Source organism: Meles meles, chromosome 8 (genome assembly GCF_922984935.1).
Source record: "Meles meles chromosome 8, mMelMel3.1 paternal haplotype, whole genome shotgun sequence".
In the NCBI taxonomy this organism is placed as follows: Eukaryota; Metazoa; Chordata; class Mammalia; order Carnivora; family Mustelidae; genus Meles; species Meles meles.
Genome location: NC_060073.1, coordinates 114,688,451 through 114,711,930, shown reverse-complemented (window position 1 = coordinate 114,711,930; position 23,480 = coordinate 114,688,451). Strand labels below are relative to the sequence as shown.

The window sequence follows — 23,480 nt, the reverse complement described above, 5'->3', positions numbered from 1 at the left end:
TTCTTCCCACCCTCTATCTTTCTCTGTCCTTCCTTCTCACCGCAGTGTCTCTTACTCGCATTTCATTTTCTCTGTCCAGCGGGCTCCCTTGCATCTCTGCTGCCTCCCTCCCTTCAAAATACGCAGTGAATAATGTTTAAATGTGGCTTAATTTGCCTCTGAAACCAATAATACATGATATGTTAATTCTTGAATTTAAATCTTAAAAAGATAAAAAAGATTAAAGTGGCTTAACTTATGCTTTTTGTTTTTAATTGTTTTTAAAGATTTTATTTATTTATTTACAGAGATCACAAGTAGGCAGAGAGGCAGGCAGAGAGAGAAGGGGAAAGTAGGCTCCCCACTGAGCAGAGAGCCGGATGTGGGACTCGATCCCACAACCCTGAGATCATGACCTGAGCGAAAGGCAGAGGTTTAACCCACTGAGCCACCCAGGCGCCCCTTTGTTTTTAATTTTTTTTTAAAGATTTTATTTATTTATTTGACAGAGAGAAATTACAAGTAGACAGAGAGGCAGGCAGAGAGAGAGAGAGGGAAGCAGGCTCGCTGCTGAGCAGAGAGCCCGATGCGGGACTCGATCCCAGGACCCTGAGATCATGACCTGAGCTGAAGGCAGCGGCTTAACCCACTGAGCCACCCAGGTGCCCCTGTTTTTAATTTTAAAAGGAAGCAAGATGAACCGTTGTTTCTCTTTAAGAGACTTTATTTATTTATTTATTTATTTAAATTTTATTTATTTATTTATTTATTTATTTATATGAGCTCTCAGGCGCGCCCATGAGTCGGGGGAGGGGCTGAGGGAGAGGGAGAGGGGGAGTCCTCAGGCAGACTCCCTGCTGAGGGAGGAGCCCCAGACGGGGCCTGATTCCCCGTCGCATGAGATGGTGATCTGAGCCAAAACCGAGAGCCAGATGCTTGACCCACTGAGCCGCCCCGGGTGCCCCTTAAGAGAACGTTTTGAATGCCCAAACTGAATTGCTTTATTTTGGTTTTGATTCCTTCCCTCTTGATTGCAGTTCATAGTCTTCAAGAGAAAAAGATTTTCCAATCCTGGATCGGTGGGTTCATGACGGCATGTGTCACGGAGCGGAAGTTGTCCGCAATTAAGTGCCGTAGTCATCACAGTCTCCTGTCGGTCCAGGTTTTTAGAAACAGTAAAAGCGACGCTCTGTTTGTGTTGAGTCATCAGATAAAATAATGTCTTGGTTAAAATTATTTGTGCTGTAGGGGTGCCTGGGTGGCTCAGGTCATGATCCTGGGATCCTGGAATGGGGCCCAGCATAGGGCTCTCTGCTTAGCAGGGATCCTGCTTCTCCCCCTCCCTCGGCCCCTCCCCCTCCCTCGGCCCCTCCCCCTCCCTCGGCCCGCCGGGCGATTATGCTCACTCCCACTCTCAAATAAATAAATCTTTTTTAAAACAATTAAAAATAAAAGTAAATGAAAACTGCTACCCCACACACTCTACCTGGCTTATCACAAAACATGTCATTAAGGTAAAAACCACTGTTTTGTGAAAGGAATGTAATAGATGTACTATTACTATGTAATAAAATACTGGTCTAACCTTCAAGAGTCCCTGAAAAACATGAAGCAAAGGTCAAAGCATGTTCTAAATATACAAGTATATTTCTAGTTTAAGCAAATGAAAGAGTTTCGAAATACAGGTGAGCAGTTCTGTACATAAGGGTGACTAAGCAAACATTGATGGCTAGCTCACATATTATTTTAGTTTGGCTTAAAATCTTAACAGTGTTCTCTTGAACATTCTGAAATGTCAAGTTTTTCTGTTTTTCTTCCTATGGTAGCGATTTAGGAACAACTTACTAAGTCCAATCACTGCTTTACTGGCGGCAAGTCTTTAAGACCATTGGCTGGTATCATTAGCAAGGGTAAAAGAAGCCATCAAAATAACTCAGTGCCAACAAAATGCTGAGGTAAAGGGGCAGAGACTTCTTCTTTTTTAAAGATTTTATTTATTTTACTTTATTATTATTTTTTATTAACACATAATGTATTTATTTCTGGGGTACAGGTCTGGGATTCATCAGTCTTACACAATTCACAGCACTCACCATAGCACATGCCCTCCCCAATGTCCATCACCCAGCCACCCCATTCCTCCCACCTCCCTCCACTCCAGCAACTCTCAGTTTGCTTCCTGAGACCAAGAGTCTCTGAAGGTTTGTCTCCCTCTCTGGTTTCGTTGTGTTTCATTTTTTCCTTCCTTACCCTAGGGTCCTCTGCCTTGTTTCTTAAAAACCACCTATCAGTAAGATTGAATGATGATTGTCTTTCTCTGATTGACTTATTTTGCTTAGCATAATACCCTCTAGTTCCATTCACGTCATTGCAAATGGCAAGATTTTGGGGTTTTTGATGGCTGCATAGTATTCCAATATATATATACACACCACATCTTCTTTATCCATTCATCTGTTGATGGACATCTGGGTTCTTTCCGTAGTCTGGCTATTGTGGACATTGCTGCTAATAACATTCGAGTGCACGTGCCCCTTCGGATCACTACATTTTCATCTTTGGGTTAAATACCCAGTAGTGCGATTGCTGGGTCGTAGGGTAGTTCTATTTTCAACTTCTTGAGGAACCTCCATGCTGTTTTCCAGAGCGGCTGCACCAGCAAGGGAGCTGAGACTCCTCTTAGGCTTGTTTCCATGTTACTTATGTGGTGAGTGAGTTGGAGGTCATGTGGGAAATATCTTGTCAGAGCCATGCTCAGAAGGTCACCAGTGACTTTTCTTGGCAAAATGTGATCTTTCTCTATGCCTGTTTTTTTTTTTTTATTCATTTTTTTTTTTTTTTTTTAGTTATCTCTACACCCAATGTGGGGCTCAAACTCACAGCCCCTGAGATCAAGAGCTGCACGCCCTTTCAACGTGGCCAGCCAGGAGCCTTACTAATACTTTTTTTCTCATTTTTATATGATTGGGTGTGGTTTCTTTTTAAATTATCTTGCTGTACTAAGAATGTTCAAGGTGGTTTTCCTTCTGATTTTTAAGTCTTTGTGAATATATTTCCTTTTTGTAGGACTTACTGGGTTACAGCCTCACGCAAGGCTTAGGGACACCCTTAGTAACAGATTCCTGCATCAGAAATACAAGAGAACGGGACCCAAACTGCACCCTCCCTGAGAAACGATTGAGAAAGCATACCCCAAACAGGAGTTAGATGATATGAAGAACTTAATGGCATGAGGAAGAAAAGATTATAATTTCTTAAATTCTAGGTACTGCCTCTTGTTTTCCTTCAGTGTAACATTTTGCAGAGTGATGTTAATAGGTGTAATTCGAGAAGAGGTTTCCTTGATCAAATAATTTGGGAAATGTTGGGCTGTTGCAGGATTTCTCAGAGTTCCTAATCTATGGATATAGTAATACATATTGTGAATCCCCAAGGTAGATGTGCTGTTTCCCTAACCCAGGGTCCTTTTACACAGAGCGTTTTATTTTATTTTTTTTAAGATTTTTATTTGTTTGTCAGAGAGAAGGAGAGAAAGCAAGCACCAGGAGGGGGAGCGGCGGGCAGAGGGAGAAGCAGGCTCCCCACTGAGCAGGGAGCCCAAGGCGGGACTCGATCCCAGGACCCCGAGATTATGGCCTGAGCTGAAGGCAGACACTTAACCGACTGAGCCATCCAGGCGCCTCTATGTAGAGCAGTTTAGGAACTGGTAGGTCAGTAGGTATCTGGAGCACTTTAGGAGACACTTAAAAAAAAGAAAAAAAGAAAGTATGGGCAATTCCTTAAATTTTAGGAATATATTGAGAATCTCTCCCAGTTTCTTTTTTCATGTGATTCTCCATGTCCCTTTTTGCTGGTGCTCCTGGGTATGATGTCATCCGATTTCCCCTTTAAAACTCTTGATGGTTTAGGAAAAATCCAGTACCCCTTCAGAGTCCCCCGGTTTGTGTCCCCTCAGTCAAAAATAAGAGGTGATCTTCCTGACTTATAGCCTTTTGTCACGCTTTCACTCAGATCACATGGGATCTTCGGCATTTGTTTTAAACACAGAACCTCCCAGTGGTAATCACTAGAGAAAATGGAAGAAAGGTAAAGGAGCAAATGGATGAAATGTCTTAATTTCAGATTGTTTAGGTACGAAAGAACTACCGTAGAAAGGCTGTGGGAAAGCGAATGTCAATGACATAGATATGAGGTGAAATTGAAGACTGATTTTGTTTTTGTTTTTGTTTTTTAATATTTTATTTATTTGACAGAGAGAAATCACAACTAGGCAGAGAGGCAGGCAGAGAGAGAGGAGGAAGCAGACTCCCCGCAGAGCAGAGAGCCCGATGCGGGGCTCGATCCCAGGACCCTGGGATCATGACCCGAGCCGAAGGCAGAGGCTTTAACCCACTGAGCCACCCAGGCGCCCCTGAAGACTGATTTTGATAGAGTAGATGGATAGACTGTGAAAAGAGGAATTACGAGTGAGAGAGAAGATGCCTTTAGCTGTATAGCAGACAACCATTGGCAGCAAAGAAAATTAGTGAGAAAGGGGGCCGGGGGACAGACACGTGAAAGAAGCCACAGAGGGGCCTCTAGGAGCTTAGCTGGTTAAGCGCCTGCCTCCAGTTCAGGTCATGGTCTCAGGGTCCTGGAATCGAGCCCCACATCAGGCTCCACATTCAGCAGGGAGTCTGGTGCTCCCTCTGCTCCCCCTGGTCATGTTCTCTCTCTCTCTCTCAAATAAATAAATAAAATCTTTAAAAAAAAAAAAAAGCTGCAGGGGTCAGGCACACGGTGGTCAGCATACTGGCCATTTTACCCGTAAATAACTGTAGCCACAGGACCGGGAGAGAACAGACGGGGTTCTGCTAACAGCAGACTCAGTTGTTAATACTACAGTTAATGTGCAGAACGGCTCTGACTTGCCCCAGAGGTTATAGCTCCTGGGTGGTTTGCTCGAGGACCCCGTTCTCTTAACTCTGCATTCTGAGCTCTTCCTGCTGCACTAGGCCTCCTGTTGTGATGGGAAAGACTTTTACTGCACACCGTGAAGTTTCTGTCCTGAAAAGTACTCTGTGGGCACACAGCCCCCTCCCCCCGACCCCCGTCTTCTCTGTACCCGCGTTAGTTCCCTCCTCCACCCAAACGGTAATCTTACAGCTGTGTTCAGAAAACAGGGGCGAAGTAGCTTTGCACACAGTAGCAGTACTGATCACTGGCAGCAGACAGCTGTGGCTGCGCGGGCCCTTCCCCCGCCTCCATGCAGGGCTCCGTGACTGCACTGCTGCGCTCGGCGGCAGGAACGAGCCCAGTCGCTGCTGTGGACAAGCCTGTATGACGTGTCCCCCTCGTTAGGCAAGGAGAGGCTTCGGGTCCCGGCCAGAGCTAGCTATCAGCAAATGCTGGCCCTGGTGTCCTCTGTTTTCATAAGTGCCACAAAGTAGCTTTCCAGTCCTTCAGCTCTGTCCCCTTTTGTCCTGGAGAAGTTGAAATCAACCAGGATGATTTTGTTGTGGAAATCCAGGCACTGAGTTAACTTAACTCTTTGTCCAGCACTAGATCTAGTAACAGACAGAAACATAAGTAGGAGAGGGGGGTGCCCGGGTGGCTCACTCAGTTAAGCATCCGACTCTTGGTTCCAGCTCAGGTCATGAGCTTGGGTCATGGGATCAAGGCCCGCATAGGGCTCTACGCTCAGGAGTCAGCTTGAGATTCTCTCTCTCTCTCTTTCTAAAATGAATAAATAGAATTTTTTCTAAAAATCAGTAAGCTATAGTCTCACTTTCAAAGTCCATGCTGTCCCTCGACGGTACAGACTATGCTGCTGGAACGAGGAAACTGCCTGAATCTGGCTCCATAAATTTTGCAGGGCTTTTTGCTCCTCCCATAATAGAGTGGACGATCAGGGTGGCTCTGCCTCAGGACCAGCTTCCAGGATTCTTCAGTCTTCGCCGTTTCCCAGTGAGCTGGAAGGAGGGGGAGGAAGCCAACTGCAAATGGCTTCTCCAAGGGGTTGGATGGCAGACTGCACACACTGCTTCTCCTGTCCCATTAATCTGGATTTCGTGACGTGACCATAGCGGACTGCAAGAGAGCTGGGGAACACGGTCTCTCCCAAAACTTGGGAGTTCTGCCAGGAAAGGAAGACAGGAAGAATGCACCCTGAAAGACAGTTGTCTTTCTCGGTGAGTTGTAGCTAGAAAGATAATAATCAAATTTTTGCAGTAAGGGCTGATAAGTACAAAAATAAGTTCCAGTGGCAGAACAAGGGGAGGAGCGAGAGCTCATTTCAAAGGATGGATCAATTCCAAAGAGGCTGGTCCTTGATGCTGGGACGTGAAGGATGTGTGAGTAGAGGGAGAAGTAACAAACGGACCAACTACAGTAGAGAAAGAAGTGGCTTCCGGTAATGATAGCAAATTGAACACCTGTATCCATTCTAGCCTTTTTTCCCTGAGCTCTCACTAAATGAGGATCGCTTTGTTTTGGAACCATAAACCCTCAGACAAGGAGAGTTAGGGAAGGAGACAACAGCACCAAAATTTTGGAAGCAGGAAAGCTGGCGGAGGGATGGTCAGTGGATTAGCAGATTCGAGAAAACGAACTTCTAAGCAACGGAAGGACAAAAGCTAACAACCAGCCCAATATATTCCGTCAAAGCACCAGAGACACAGGGGATGGTTGGCTCCAGACACTGCTGGAAGTAAGAGTGCGAAAATAAGAATCACAGATTGCCAGTCTGGTTAAGAAAGTTCGGGTTCTCACATCCCTACCACCGTTTCCACACACCGGGTAACATCCTCTCCCTCCACGTTGGCAAAAACCGGAAATTTATCCTTGGGAAAGAGTTAAGAGTCTTCAGTTGGAAGAACCAGGCAGAGTTGAAGTCAGGCTGACTTATTAAAAGTAAGGGCGTTTAGTGAATGCGTGCTAGTCGGACGCTAATTCAGTCTAGTTTTCTCCCCTCTCCCCTGCTCAGCTCCCAGAACACTGCCGTCAGCCAGTTCCCCCCACCTTCAAACATCGGTGAAACCATTTCTGTTCTGAAGGATCTGACCCGCCCCAAAGAAGAAACGTAAGATACCAACTTGAGAGATCTGCAACTAAGTGATCCAGCCTCCTTTTCTGGCCATGGTGCTTTTGGTCTCAGTGCAAGATTGCAAGAAATATTGGGGGGCCCCTGGGTGGCTCAGTCGGTTAAGCTTCTGCCTTCAGCTCAGGTCATGATCCCAGGCTGAGATCGAGTCCTGTATCGGGCTCCCTGCTCGGCAGGAAGCCTGCTTCTCCCTCTCCCTCTGCTGCTCCCCCGGCTCGTGTGCACTCTCTCTTTCTGTCAAATAAATAAAATCTTAAAAAAAAAAGATCAGCCCAGATTCTTTATCATTCTTCCCATTCCTATGAGGGGGGCTTGTTAACTACAGCAAGCCTGGTCTATCTTTACGAATACACAAGATAATTATAAACCTAGAAAAGGTTGTGCAGGAAAGAAGAAGTCACATTTACTTCTGGGCTTGGCAACGAGAAGAATGCCTGTGATAGACTAACACACATGCCAAGAAAGGATCTGCCTAGGGGCACCTGGGTGGCTCAGTGGATTAGGCCGCTGCCTTCGGCTCAGGTCATGATCTCAGGGTCCTGGGATCGAGCCCCGCATCGGGCTCTCTGCTCAGCAGAGAACCTGCTTGCTCCTCTCTCTCTGCCTGCCTCTCTGCCTACTTGTGATCTCTCTCTCTGTCAAATTAATAAATAAAATCTTTAAAAAAAAAAAAAAGGATCTGCCTAAAATTATAATGTCATGATACTGGCCGTTGGGGACTGGGGGAAAGTAAGGATGTGTGGTAAGTGCGCGTGTCACTTTGATGAAAACACGAGCTTAAGAAAAACGAGGGGCCCCTGGGGGCTCAGTCGGTGGAGCTGTTGACTCTTGGTTCCGGCTCAGGTCGTGATCTCAGTTGTGGGATTGAGCCCGGCATCAGGCTCTGCTCAGGGGGACTCTGCTTCTCTCCGTCTCCCTCCCTCTTCTCCCCACCCCCATCCGCGAGTGCGAGTGAGCTCTCTCTCTTGCTCGATCTCAAATAAATAAGTAAAATCTTTTTTAGAAAAAGAGGGAAAAGAACATGAATGTAATCTGTTCAAATGCCTTGAAAATGAGAGCCGCATAACTTCAGAGGCAGAGTGAAGTGAGAAAAGGCTGTACATCAGTTATAATTCCGCGATGTGGGGAGATACACAGAAGCACGTGAGACGGAGCAGCACAGAGAAAGTCGTGTGGAAACAGACATAAGTCACAAAAATGGTCGGAGAATTATAACCCAAGAAAAACTACTCTTTTTTTTAAAAGATTTTATTTATTTATTTGACAGAGAGATCACAAGTAGGCAGAGCAGCAGGCAGAAAGAGAGGAGGAAGCAGGCTCCTCGCTGAGCAGAGAGCCCGATGCGGGACTCGATCCCAGGACCCTGAGATCATGACCTGAGCCGAATGCAGAGGTTTAACCCACTGAGCCACCCAGTCACTCCGAAAAACTATTCTTTAGTTGTGTTAGATCACATAATGCTCTGTGTTATATGGAACATAAAATAATCCTGAGAAGATGGTCATCATCTTATTTTTATTTGGCAGAAGAATGCCAGAAAGCGTTGGACGTGCATGCTGAAGTCTTTTATACGTTTTCTGGTAACGCACTGATAGAAAATAAGCATCCTGTCATTATCACCTTGCAGACAATTAGCGAAGCTAGAAACAAACCATTCCCATTCATTTCCAAATAATCTCTTCCGATTTTCACACGTAACTTGTTCTACTTTCCAGAACCCACTGGAAGGTACATTTTGAATCACTCCCAACTGTAAAAGAGCAGTTCCTGAGAAAATGTGGATGATTTCACCTATATGCTTCTAAGTATATGCGGTTATTCAGCCCATTTCTCTCCTTTTGGCTTTACAAATCCCTGCTGTATAAATAGCAAAAGGAGAAAAGCTTTTTGGTATGTCTCTGTTCTTCCGTTTGCTCTGCATTTGCATGCCGCCTTGGCACAGCCTGACAGTAGGAACTTACCCGGCTGTGGATTTCCTTTACAAATACTGCTGGGACTGCTCGTGCCCCGTTCTGTGGTAGACACTGGGGGGACAGCAGTCCAGCAAAACCGACAGCAGTCCTTGCTTTCGTGAAGCTCATCTGCTAGTGGAGGAGTCGGTCCATAACCACATAAGCTGGAAAACTACATAGGGTGTCGGTGTTAAGTGCTGTGGAGGAAACTAGAAGGTAAGAGGTGAATAGAGCGTTCTAGGAGCTGGAAAGACCTCGCCGTCATCAAGCGACGATCTGTCAAAGAAGGAAAACTGAAGGTGGTCGTGGGAATTACATAGAGTCAGAGAGAGACTGTGGCTCGTTAGGTCTTGTCAGTAATGCAGATAGCTTCTGCAACCACACACTTGGTCGTTTATGCAGAGACCCTGGGAGTACACAAAGAAAAAGAGTTCGAATGTTTGCACGTATAAAGAAGGATATCCCAGAATCTCAGGGCAGAGAGGCGCCGGTAGCCTCAGTGATAGTAAAAGGAGAGGAGAAACTTGTGTTTTCGTCTCTTAAGGGCTGTCCTAAGAGCCCGAATCACAAAGCCAAGTGATTTTACCAAGTGAAGCAGGTAAATACAGTATCGACGCAGTGACTGTTTCCAGAAGGGCAGTGGGAACGTGATGTCACGGTAGAAGGCGCTCAGGAGGCTAATGCGTTCGTAGACTGCTTACAGGCAGCAGCGCTGGGCATCAGAGTCCACCTATCCTCTAAATGCCTACTTTACAGCGGGCGGAGCCACACGAAGGGCATTTCCAGGATGGAACATCTGGTTTATTTTATTTATTTTTTTCAGTATTCCAAGATTCATTGTTTACGCCCCACACCCAGTGCTCCGTGCAGTCCCTGCGCTCCTTAGTACCCACCACCGGGCTCACCCATCCCACCACCCTAGTTTGTTTTCCCTAAGTAAGTCAGCAAGTACTCTGTATCTTGTCGCTTTTTTAAGATGCCTGTGCACAACCAACAAAATTCACATTAATAGCATAAAAGGTTTAGATAGTCTGGCCACTTTCAGATAAAATTTTATATTGAGTAAACATAATAGGAATAATCGTGTGCATTCCAGGACCTGTGGACTTTTGTCCTAAATATGACAGCAGCATCTTGTTCTCAGTTTCCTCCAGGAAACTAGATAACTGTTTAATTTGAGATACTTGCATTTTTTAGAATCTCAGTCTCCCATGTCATGTGGGTCAGAAACCTTCCAGATTCCCCGAGGCTCCTCATTCACACTGGATTGCATCGCTCCCGTGTTAAGTACTTCTTTGGAAGTGTCAGCAACCCCCGGTGCTGTCGACATCACTTGTCTGCATCATGTTTTAGGAAAAAGAAAATTAAGAGGAAAATTAACATAAAATAGTGGGCCATTTTTCTTTTCTGAAGCAAAAATAGTGCAAGAATCAACCTTGCAGGGGCACCTGGCCGGTTCAGTCAGTTAAACGTCTGCCTTTGGCTCGGATCATGGTCTCAGGGTCCCGGGCTCGAACCCCGCATCGGGCTCCCTCCTCCATGAGGAGTCTGCTTCTCCCTCTCCGACTCCCCCTACTTGTGCTCTCTTGCTCTCTCTGTCTCTCAAATGGATAAATAAAATCTTAAAAAAAAAAAAAAAAAAGGAATGGTTGAAAGAAAATGTGGTATATACATGAAATTGAATAGTATTCGGCCATTAAAAAAAAGGAGATTCCGTCACAGGCGGCAACATGGGTGGCTCTGGAGGACTTTATGCAAAGTGAAAGTCACCGGTTACAGGACAAATACGGCATGGTTCTGCATCTGTGAGGCATCTGCAGTGATCAGATGCGTGGGACCAGAAAGAAGAGTGGGTCCCAGGGGCTGGGGGGAGGGAGAAGGAAGTGCGTTGCAGTTTGCTGGGTATGAAGTTTCGGTCATGCAAGATGAGAAAGTTCTAGAGATGTGGTGTACAGTCTTGTGCTTACACTTTAAAACAAGAGATGGACCTCTTATATTTTTACCAACTTCATAAAAGAACGAGTTTTGGCCTCCTGTGGATGTGGAAGGTTATAAAACGTTTGTGACTTTGTTTTGTCATTGTTCTCTTGCAAAATACATGTGGACTCTGTCTGTCTGGTCTTTGGTTGCCAGCACCAAAATGGGCTTGAAGAAATCTAAATCTTCACGAAATGGAAGTTTCTGGAAGCATGTCTGAGGCACAGAGACTTGACTGGAAGCTGAAAGGGCCAGACTTGGAATGAATCAGAAGATCCCAGGAGTTCTGGGCAACGAGAACCAGAGGAGGCCAGGGTGGTCCTCACCCTGCTGTCATCCTCTGTCACTTGGCAGCTCACCGCCATAAGAAGCCCCAAATGACCAGCCCCCAGTCTCAGCTAATTCCGTAGACGCATCCCAGCGTTCTCCTGTGAAAGCATTTCTCCCTGGGATACTAAAACCCTGACGTCAGCAGAGTTCAGAGTCACGGGGATTAGAAGCAACAAAAAATTGTAGTGACTCATTAAGTGTCATTGTGAAAGGCCCCATCATCCGACTTCCACACCTTTTGTCTCCCAAACCACAGCCTCTGTTTGTGAGGAAAACACCTCCTACTCTGTCCCTCGCGCGTTTAAAACACGCACGTTCCGAATCCTGCTGGAATCTTCCAAGCCGTTACCTCCTGAACGTAGGTGTAACAGTCTTAACCCGTTCCCCAGTTTTGCAGGGCCAGATGCCTCCCGATGACAGTGACACGGTACGACCAACGCATCCCGCGGCATCTGCCCATTTCCCTGTCTCTCCCTCTGCTAAGTGACATCACTGGTCTGCAGCACAGTGTGGGGTGTCACATCCATGCATAAGGGACCCTGAGTTCACAGATGGGGGTGCTGGCATGGTTTGAGCCCAGATTCCGTGTCTGTTGCAGTGGGGACGCATCGGTGTCCCCGCCATGGTGGTCGCCCCAGAGAAACATACCGTATCCAGTGTCAGTAGCTGCTGCAGAATTGACTTCTGACCAGTGACAGTCCAGGCAAGGGAAAGTCTTTGTCGAGCCCCATCACTGCCTCCATCTCTGTGCCCTGATCACTTTGAGTCTAAACTGGGGTGAAAATACGGACTGAAAATGACACGGCAGGGCATTTTGTTTCAGCGGTTATTAGGAACGCTCCCTGGAGGGGAGGGGGAGTGAGGACTCGCCTAGAACACCTGCATTCGCAGGCTGCAGACGGGCCAGTATACCTCGCGCCCAGCCCCCACCCTTAGCCTCTGCTTATGAATTGGTGTAGAGCCTCACCTGCCTCCTTCCATCTCCTTCTCTGGAAGAAGTACCACGAGACGGCCACCAATGGGAGGGGCTGTCTTTTCCTCGAAACTTCAAGTCCGCTGTTGAGTGGGGCTGACTGAGGCCGGCACGCCGCGCAGAGGCATCTATCTGTAAGGCAGACGTGAGCGTTCTCCCCTTCAGTTATAGGGAAATCCCGCTAAGGCGACAGGTTGAGAGGGTCCTGCAAAAGCCGGCGTGCTGTGTGTGTGAGCCTTGTTACTCTAGGACCCCCGTCCTGCCTGTATACATGCTTCTGCTTGGTGGCCATGTTCCAGCCTGCTGAAACAGGACCCCCAGCTCTCGGGGAGCACTCAGATTACACACTCGCCTGGTGTTCCAGGCAGTTAGTGTCTGTCAAAGCCAGGTTGTAAGTCAAGAACTAGTTCTCAAAAGCATAATGGCTCTTGACAAAGAGCAGAACGTTATTCCAAAATGCCACTCCTGTAATCGCCCGGTGGAACCTTCCCCAGGCTTGACAGAGCATCCCAGTCGGCTGTGGATACTTCTGGCAGGTGCCATCAGATCTGATGGACCATGGGCCATGCAGTCAGGCTCCGTGTATTGTACCTTGGGCCAGCTGAAGGGACTTCTCTTGCTTTCTGCCCTATTAAGCTGATAGCCTTTTGGGTCTCTGACTTAATGGGTCAGAGAATTACATTAAAATATTATACAAGTGTCCTCCACCATCCAAAAAGGCCCACCAAGTATTAAGCTTTTTTCTTCTTGATAGTGGGCATAAGATGCCGCAGTTCATCTTTGGAGAGGTTTTAACACCATTCCTCAGATTAAGGGACCACCCTCGCCCAAGAAACTTCACAGAAATTACTGACTGCTGTATTTTCATGGGATTTATACTTGGGACACATCTATCTGTCTATATTTAATTTATCCGCTCTTCTCTAGCCACTGACATGCTCAAGAATCTCAGCAACCTTGGTATGAGAATAGAACACACTGCTAATAGCTCTCAATATTGGGCACCTTTCTTTTTTTTTTGCACTGCTGGTATCTCTTTCCCTCAAACGTCCTCATTCTCTCTGCCACTTCTCCCGTTTCTCCAGTGGCCGTGTTCATGGCTGTACCAGATCAACCACTTACCTCCTCACTAAGAATGGGCGCCAGGCACTTGAGAATCACTGGATATTCGGGGACGTGGCACCTGCTTACCTTTCACAATTAGCAAACCGATATCCCGAACTCAGAAAGTGGAAGGAGGTGGAGAAGGGTGGTATGCAAGAGTTACTAACCTTGAACACGGTTCATTCTGCCTACCAACCTGAGAAATAGACTCTGACCAAGCGACCGCCATTTTTCCTTCAATGGAAGTGTCCAATAAGAGGAGCGAAGTGTTCCTCCAGTTCTCTTTTGTGGGGAGAAAGAGGTTGAAAGGGAAATCCTATTTCTTCCTATAGTAGAAGTCTAAGTGTGAGGGAATGGAGAGAAGAGTTTCTCCCGGTACCAGCAGTATTCCTTGGTGGTGTTGAATGTCTACTTGGGATTGGTTGTAATTAATTCATGGGGACACCAGCCTGCCTGGTTGAGTGATTTTCCTGGAAACATTCAGCGGCGTGCTGGACTGCTCCAGATAGAAATTTTCCCCGATGAGTGTAGCCGTGGGGGAGGAGCTTGGGAATTTAGATATTTCTAAGAGACCAATAATAGTGATGTCTCACAGAACAACAAAAGAGGTAAAAATAGGAGGGTGTTCATGTAATGGGTAGAGAGTAACAGAGTTCCTCAGCAGATTAAAAATGTGGATACAGTTTTAAAATTGTCACTGAACATGGGCTGCAGAGTGTGAGATTTTGATCAAAAGTAGGGCGTAAATTCACAGATTTGGAAGTGGTGAATTTCTGATAATGGAAAGGAAGTAGATGAGAAAGGAAGAATGGGGGGGGGGTGGTTCTTTAGAAACGAGGAGAGGAAGTCGAGTAGCCGAGGTGACAGCAGACAGTCCATCCAGTGACAGGAGCAGAACGACAGGAATTGAGATGGAAAGCAAAGCAAAGCACTACTGTCTTCAGCACCTGGAGAATGACCTCGCACTTGGCTGATGACAACAGATGACTGCGCCAGATGGCATATGCCTCAAAGGAGCAGAGAAGTTTTGGTTTTTTGGGGTTTTTCTTTCTGGTTTTGTTTTGTTCTGTTCTGTTCTGTTTTTTTATGACACGGGCTGGGAGAGAATTATCTGGAAGTGGCATTGGGGAAGCAGAAACCATCTCCTCCAGATTCTATAGAAAGAGCAACTCAGTCATGCTGCAGGGAAGCCGTGTGGTCAGGAAATGAAATTACATACAGCAGGTGTCAGTAAAGGCAAGGAGGAGGGGAAAACATCCTGCCAGGAGACGAGTCTTTGAATATGGGATAGCAGTCACTCATAATGTAGCTTTCAGGTGTATAAGACCCAGTAGGTTTCTTTAATACTCGAAACCAAACTGGGGTGCCGGCCTTGGGGCTCGATCCTGGGACCCTGGCATCATGACCTGAGCCGAAGGCAGACACTCAACCGACTGAGCCACCTAGGCACCCCAAAAATAAAATCTTTTTATTTATTTATTTATTTATTTGACAGACAGATCACAAGTAGGCTGAGAGGCAGGAAGAGAGAGAGGAGGAAGCAGGTTCCTGCTGAGTAGAGAGCTTGATGTGGGGCTTGATCCCAGAACCCTGGGATCATGACCTGAGCTGAAGGCAGAGGTTTTAACCCACTGAGCCACCCAGGTGCCCCCCAAAAATAAAATCTTAAAAAAAAATCAGATCTTCCACTTGGGAGGGACAAGGATCTGCTGAGTACTTGTGTCCCTGAAGCTGTCCCCCATGATACCAGCATCGTGCTGGATTCAGCAGGCGCCGTATCCCCTTCCCAGTCTTGCCGGAGGGTAACCTCATAACTCTTAATTTTTCTTGTAACACACCTGGGACAAGATTGGAATCCATTCCTTTTTCTCTCCCTTCGTTCTCTTCTTTCCTTCCTTTCACTTCCCCCCTCCCCTAATATTTTTTCCCTTTCTTTAAATCATCCATTCATTCAGTGAAACTTTCAAAGCCCAGAAGGAAAGTGTTAAAGTAACCTGCAGCAAGATGTTGTTGCTTACAGAGAGCTGCTGCTCATCATCAATCTGCAGTTCTTTATGGGGAGGCCGACCTACGGAGTTCTTCTAGGAACTGTACCCTGCTTCCTGTAACACTTGTGAGAACTTTGGAGACCTCACTATGACCCAAGAGAGCAGGTGCAAAGAAAGATAGTTGCTCCTCATCTCCCTTCTGTAAGACCTGCCTTTCAAGTTCCAGTTTTCAGTCTATAGACTTGACTCTTCCCCTTAATAATTGACAGCAGGGTTGCCTAGTTGTTTTAGGGGAGACCTGTCCCCCCGGGACAACCATATCTGAATCTGAAACCTAACCGGATCAGAATTCTAAACCTAATATCTATGCCCACACATAGAAGCTGAAGATCAAGTTATTATATAGAAAATGACAGGGGTGTCTGGATGGCTCAGTGGGTTAAGCCTCTGCCTTCGGCTCAGGTTATGATCTCAGGGTCCTGTGATCGAGCCCCACACCCGGCTCTCTGCTAGGCGGGGAGCCTGCTTCCCCCTCTCTCTCTGCCTGCCTCTCTGCCTGCTTGTGATCTCTCTCTCTCTCTCTGTCAAATAGATAAATAAAATCTTTTTTAAAAAATGACAGATGTCATATTGAGACCATTTATTCCAACTAACCATTACTAAGGGCTGTTTTATACTGTACATGGTATCTATTTTGCTATAATTTCATGCTATAGAATAACTTGCCAGCTGTATTCCCAATGTGTTTGCAAAATTAAATACAAAGGGCTAGAAAACATGGCATTTCCCACAGTGTAAGACATGCCTCTGCCTAATACAAAAGCAGTTCAGCACTGAGTGTTCAACCCCAAAAGTATGTCTTTATAAACTAAACTAATGGTAGATTAAATAGGGGGATAAAAGTAATGCAGAATTGGTGATGGGTAAATTAAAGCTTTCGGTCTAATAACGTAGCCTTAACTACGTTTCTTTTAAGGCCCTGCACGTCTGCCTAAATTCACACATATAAAGATAACTAACAAAACAGTAACAAGTTATCCTTCAATTTTTTTTTAAGTTCAGCAACTTAAATGAACTACATTTGAAGCCTGCCAAAGTTGGTGGGAGATTTTTTCTTATTGTCAGTGGCTGTGTAGTGCAGTAGTCCTTGAGAATCTCTCTACTAAGAATTCTGAAGAGGGGGTGCCTGGATGACCCAGTCAGTTAAACATCCCATTCCTGATTTCAGTTGAGGTCGTGATCTCAGAGTTATGAGATCGAGCCCCACATCAGGGGAGTCTGCTGGGGATTCTCTCCCACTCTTTCTGCCCCTCTTCCTGCTCTCTCGCCAACTCTCTCTCTCCAAGGTAAAAAAACAAAACAAAACAAACAAACAAACAAAAAAACTGGGGCCCCTGGATAGCTCAGTCGGTTGAGCGTCTGCCTTCAGCTCAGGTCATGATCCCAGGGTCTTGGGATTAAGTCCCAAGTTGGGACTTAGTGGGGAGCCTGCTTCTCCCTCTGCCTCTGCCTGTGGCTCCCCCTGCTTGTACACTCTCTCTGTCAAATAGATAAAATCTTAAAAAAAAAAAAAAAAAAAAGAATCCTGAGGAGAAGCAGGGAAGCAAACAAAAGGGAAAGAAAAAAGAGGTGAAGTACTTTCTTCACACTCCCACAACAAATGGTGTTTGGGGTATTGGGTCACTGAACTGAGCTGTGATTTCAGCAGTAAGGGTCATGAAGGTACACAAGAGATGGAGAGAGTACCAGGTGCCCTACGGACCCCCCCACAAAGATCTTTGGGGGTCGGATGAGCTTCATTGAGGATCATCTCGATGTTCAAGATCGTTGACTGTTCAGAAACTGAGACACGGACCATCTTTGCTTCGTACAACACTTAACACTTTCCCTCCCCGTGAAGATTAATCAGTCCAGTATAACAAATAGTAAGTGACATCTGTCATTTGCCAGGCAGTATGATTGTTGGATACTTGAGAAAAGATGACCCTCAAGAGCCTTGAGTTGAGGGGGAGACATACCAGCCAATCCAATCAGCACATGGTGGAAACGGATATAATCATAATGGCGATATGCCAGAGGCTCAATGGAATTAGAAGAAGATTGCCTAAGAGAGGTGGAGAACAGAGCCCAGGAGCAGGGAAGGCTTCTCATATATATGATTTTTGAACTTGTTCTTGAAGGAGAAATAGCAGTTATCTAGGCAGAAAGGGTAGCAGACAAAAAATAACATGTAAAGGCAAGAAATAGAAGAAAGAGTATGGCCTTGCCACCTTGCCTCATGGTTCGATCAGGAAATAAACAGCACATTTGAAGCGTTAACTAAAAGTTTAATGAAGTGGGAAGTGACCATGTCTGGAAGTATGGACAAGGTGAAGGACGTCAACAAAGGATGGTGAGGCATTCGGAGTTAGCAATGACGAGAAGCCATTCATCACCTGGCCTAAAGAGACAGGAAGAAGAATGGGATTTCCCGAACCCAGTGGCATCCATTAGAAAGGCGCTTCCCGATGGGAGCCATGACCAGAAACAGGAACACAGCTGCTCCTCAGCCATGGTCTGTCCGAGACAGAAGAGTGGACACCCAACCTCTTTCCTCTGGTCTCCAGCTGGTGCTTCCATGGGCTGGACCTCACTGCAACTGGGCAACTTCACCAAATCTTTCTATATTCCTATTTTTAATCCCAGTAATGTAATAATTACTCTTACCAGATACTTGAACATAAAAACGAATCATTGTAAGTGCAAGATGACATACGATGTAAGTCCTTTTGTCCGTTTAAGAATAACCACACTTCAGTGTTCTGTCCTTGGATGAAACCAGGTCGCCTGTTAGTTTCAGAGCATTTTTGTCCACTTAAGACACTTCCTGTTTGATTTCTAAGTTCAGGTTATGTCACATTGAGCTACCTTCACCTTTTATTACGGTGCTACATTGGAAGGGGAGAAGCAGAACGTGTCCTTTGACAACCCGTTTTTCTCCTTATTTTCCAGATCGATAACGCGATCTTACTACCGCAACTCAGTTGGTGGGTTTTTGGTGTTTGACATCACCAACCGACGATCTTTCGAACACGTGAAAGACTGGTTGGAGGAGGCAAAAATGCACGTGCAGCCGTTTCGGATTGTGTTCCTGCTGGTGGGGCACAAGTGTGACTTGGCTTCGCGACGTCAGGTGACGAGGGAAGAAGCCGAAAACCTGTCGGCAGACTGTGGTATGAAGTATATAGAAACCTCCGCCAAAGATGCCACAAATGTGGAGGAATCCTTCACGATCTTGACGAGAGACATTTATGAGCTCATTAAAAGGGGGGAAATTTGTATTCAGGATGGCTGGGAAGGGGTTAAAAGTGGTTTTGTTCCAAATACTGTGCATTCTTCCGAGGAGGCGGTGAAGCCCAGAAAAGAGTGCTTCTGCTGACTTCAGACAGGCCAAAGAACGACGGTGGAGAGACTGGGGGTCATCTCAGGATAAGCACCGACATTAACGGCAGAACGGTCACGAGAAAGAGATTCCCGCCCGCCTTCGCTCTCCTTTGGAAGGTATTTAATTCCGATCGCTATGCTTCCCTGCTACACTACCACACTGGGTGTTTGGCTCAGTTATCAGGCAACACAGATAACTTTTTCTTGAAACTTGAGCGTCTACAGAATTATTCCCATTCCCACTTTGTTAGTGTATAGCTCACTTTAATGTCCACATATATCCATATTACTCCTTTTTCTTGACAGTCAGTAACGGGTTTGGGGGGGATATACAGTCCGACCAGAAAGATTGTATCGGGCCTTGCATTCTCATGAGTTAATGTGTTGATACGGAAGCGTAAAGTGGATTTCAGCGTGCGCTGTTGGCTTACAAAGCAAACAGTCTCCGACGTGTCTTCAGCTGGGACTAAAATAACACTTCCTTGGATAAGGTACCGCGTTTTTAACCGTTCTGTGAAATGTTTATCCTCCCTTGATTTGCCTAAACGTAAGAAAATAAGTTTTATACTCCATTTTGTTGTCTGATTTACTGCTCCCGATAATCTTATGTTTTATAAAGATAGATCTAAGGATCCAAGCAGAATATTTTATTGCAAATATTTATAAAAATAAAAACAAAGGACCATTCATCAGCTTATGTTTTGATGTTATAGTGTATTGTCCTTGTTTAGATAAGAAAAACAAATTTATTTGTGTACAGGCATTTTCAAAGAAAGTAAATGCAATTTGCCTTGAACTATTGTCAAAACTATTGATATAAGTAAATGTGGAAGGTTTTTAGTAATCGCTTTGTTGTCCACATAAGTTTCTGAATTTCCCTATTTCTGGTACAAGATAATCATAGGAAAGATTTCTGGACAAAGAAGATTGGTTAGATGTTTGATATATTTAGCATTCATATTGTATTTCAGTAAAATTAAAGATAAAATAATGAGTTAGGGCTGCAAAATGACTTCTGAGTCTTCTAATTTTTAATTTATTGATTAAATTCTCCTCCTGGAAGGGACATTGTGATCACAAACTCATATTTTATAACCTACATTTCCATTCTCTTAACCCTCCCTCATCACCGAGGGGCACCAAATGCAGCCCCCTTCCTGAAGTCTTGGTTTTACTGGTAAAATAGTATCTCCATTTGTTTGAAAACCAAAGTGATATGGTGGAAAGAATATTTAACGAGAAACCAGAAAACCGGGGTCCTAAGCTTGCCGTTTCCGTACCAGTAGGGCATAAGTGAGTCATTTAACCTCACTGCATGTCAGTGCTCTCCACTGTAAAATGAGGCTAATAAACCCCATTTGTTTTGCTTCGTGGGATTATTTTGAGAATCAAGTGCATCGTGTGAAAAAGCTCCGTAAGTAGAGAAAGCATTTTGCAAAGATGAGCCTGGTATCAGCTGCTCCTGGGCATACTATTATTATATGTACAGCGGATGAGAGTTTTGTTTTCTCATGTTCTTTCCTTTCATCCCCACCTTCTGCAGAGGGCGCAGAAGAAGGTGCATGCTTTCGTGGACCCGGGGGGCGTCTCTTGGTTTCGTGTATGCCCTCCGCCCTCTTGCTCTGAAACACCGCTCCTCCACTGTGGAAATGATAGGGAGGGAAATCCCGGGAGACTTAATTCAATCAGAAGTCGTGTTTGAATGTGGGTTTTGTGCATCTTTGAAGTAGGTATTTAATTATATTTTAAATACTTGTACATTTTCTAGGTTCGTGGAAGTATTTCTAGTAGTGCTTATGGAGAGAAAAATATAAATTATGACATCACTGTAAGATCGTGAAGACTTCTATTGTCAACATTTTCTTGATACCCTTGTATTAATGTCACTCGAGGGAGTTCAAACTGTAATTGATCAGATGAGAAGAGCTGTTCCCCCAAACGTGAAGTCATCTGTTTTCACTGCGACAGTTGTAAATCTTGGAAACTGAGTATCTAGCAACAATTTAAAGTACAGGGCCCCTGTGCCTACTTGTAAAGCTAAACAGCTAAACTATAAAATATGATTTAACTTTCAGTGGACACCCTTTATTAGACTAACGTTAGGGTAAGACTAATAATCAGCCTAGAAGGTACGATGCGTTCCAAGATTTAGAATAGAGCCACAGAGTCAGAAGAAGCAAATGGAAATGCAGGGCCCCCCAAAACTGATACTTCACCAAGGTCGCACAAAAGCAGAAGCAAGCCTAGAACTCTGCCTGGTCAGGGTTCCTTCCGTATCCCTGCTGTGTCAGGGGTGTGTGCACGTGTGTGCGTGTGTGGCAAAGCAAAGCGAAAATATGATCTAGCTGAGTCTACAAAATACTAACTGGGCCATAACCATCTGAACTTATGGAAGAATTGTTTGTGGTGCGCCAATACTAAAATGAACAGTAACGACAAAGATCGGAGTCCTTTTTTTTTTTTTTTTAAAGATTTTATTTATTTATTTGACAGGCAGAGATCACAAGTAGGCAGACAGGCAGGCAGGTGGGGGGGGGGGGAGCAGGCTCCCTGCTGAGCAGACAGCAGGACACGGGGCTCAGTCCCAGGACCGTGGGATCATGACCTGGGCCAAAGGCAGAGGCTTTAACCCACTGAGGCACCCAGGCGCCCCAAAGATTGGAGTTCTTATGCAAACTTGCCAAATGTCTGTATAACCTTAGCCAGATATTTTTTCCATATATATATAGATAGATATAGATATATAAAATAACTGACCTATTTTCTTACACATTATTATGGAGAAGATGGATAATGACGCCAAAATGATAAAAATAGTTGCTCCAGGCAAAACATTTGGACTGTCTTACAAGTCAGACATACTTGAATCAGATATACTTGAAATTATTTAATTTAAAATTTACTTAATTTAAATATAAACCTATTTAAATTTAAAATTCAGAACTAATGGATGATGTAGCTAACATTTTAAATAAACATGATAAAGAAGAAATGAAAAAGCCTCTGATCGTATAATACACTGGTCCCTGACACTTTTCGGCTTGAGTTGCATTCACCCTTTCAGTGCCTGGGTAAATGGGATGGCTTGTTAAATGGTAAGCTTAAGCCAAAATGATTTTGTAAACGGAATGCTTCTAAATGTGGCCTTTGTACACGTAAGAGGAGCAATCAAGATTTCTTTGAGAGTTTACACTAGGTTTCCAAAAGCCTCAAAGTCCTCCATGATTTTTTTTAGCGGCAACCAAAGTAGCCTTTATTATTGTTAAGATAACTACCAATCTATTTATCCAACTTTACAGCATCCAGAAACTGAATCTGTGGATTAATAAAATCCTTTAAAGAGTGCTTTTTTTTTTAAGATTTTATTTATTTATTTGACAGACAGAGATCACAAGTAGCCAGAGAGGCAGGCAGAGAGAGAAAGGAGGAAGCAGGCTCCCCGCTGAGCAGAGAGCCCGATGGGGCTCTTGATGGGAGGACCCTGAGATCGTGACCTGAGCCGAAGGCAGAGGCTTAACGCACTGAGCCACCCAGGCGCCCCTAAAGAGTGCTTTTGATTTCATATTCCTTGGTTCCTTCATGTACAAAAGCTTCCACTGATTTCAAAGTGTGCACTGTGTTTGAATAATTTCCTTAGGTCTGACAGAGTCACAAGGATTTGAAAGCCTGAAGACCCACTGCAGAAGCGAATTCATTTGTTCCCCAGTAACTGCCTGGAGAGATTTAGTTGGAAATGCACAGGAAACATGTAAATCTTTGGGGGGGTGGGGAGAAGAAGAAGAAGAAAGACTATAAAGGCTTTAAAGTGAGATCCCTTGAATGTTAATATAGAATACACTCCCAACAAGAAGCTCACTCTTGGAAATTCCACAGCTGATAAATAGCCATCTCTCTTTCAAAATCTTTCTAAATCTTGGTGTTTTCACCAAACTTTCCTGAGTAACCGATCCTCACCTGATCTTAACTAACACTTTTCTCCTGAACTTGGAGGAACTGCTGCATGACTTGGTATTTCCAAAATCCCAATCGCCGACCGAAGTAGACACGTGAGTGCTGAGCTGTGACAATCTGTAACAATCATTGCAGACTCTGATTCACTTATTACGCATAACGATGGTAGAGAGTAAATGAAGAGAAAAAACTTTTGAAGATTATATTTTAAATGAGTGCTCCTTGTTGTTACTCTCTGGAAAAATTTGTTTGTCTTTTTTTAAATAGTGCCTAAAACATTGTCTTATCGGTGTGCTCTTCGGTGACTAGTAATTAATGATTGTTATGTTGAATTAATCCTATTAAATGTGGATTCCATATACATGGTTTAAATTTCTACATTCCACAGAGAAACAAACATGCTTGGCTACAATCATCTCTTGCCAGTTCTTTTTAGAATGAAGCCAATGGAAGAAGGACATGGTCTACATTTTTTCAAAGTGTGTTATTAGTGTTATTTGATTTTAAATAACGAATAAAAAGAATGAGAATGAGAACTTGGTTGTCATTACCCACCTTTAGTGGTTCTTTCCAAACAGAAGCAACAATTTAATGTATTAAATTGTGTCCGTGTGTGTGTGTGTGTGTGTGTTTGCAAATGAAATGCAAATAAGAATGAGATCTGAAATCCCATAGAACACCCTGGTCGAGTGTGGGGCAGAACCCCATAATCAATCATTTAT

General features: G+C 44.7%; 1 protein-coding gene across 4 annotated transcripts in view; it reads left to right on the top strand.

Moving 5' to 3' along the window:
- RAB39A (RAB39A, member RAS oncogene family) overlaps positions 1-23,273 on the top strand; it is a 28,814-nt gene extending 5,541 nt beyond the window's left edge. Inside the window, exons 2-4 of one of the 4 annotated variants that reach the window (XR_006819979.1) lie at positions 18,376-18,596; positions 18,770-19,298; positions 20,351-20,425. Coding sequence is in view for 3 of the 4 variants with exons in the window: in XM_046015585.1 (XP_045871541.1) it covers positions 18,376-18,596; positions 18,770-18,924; positions 20,351-20,509 (535 nt within the window). In the remaining variant the exon portion in view is untranslated. Of the gene's footprint in view, positions 1-18,375 lie in introns of all 4 variants that reach the window. The other 3 variants (XM_046015585.1, XM_046015586.1, XM_046015587.1) reach the window with 3 other exon arrangements.
- The last annotated feature ends 207 nt before the right edge of the window (positions 23,274-23,480 follow it).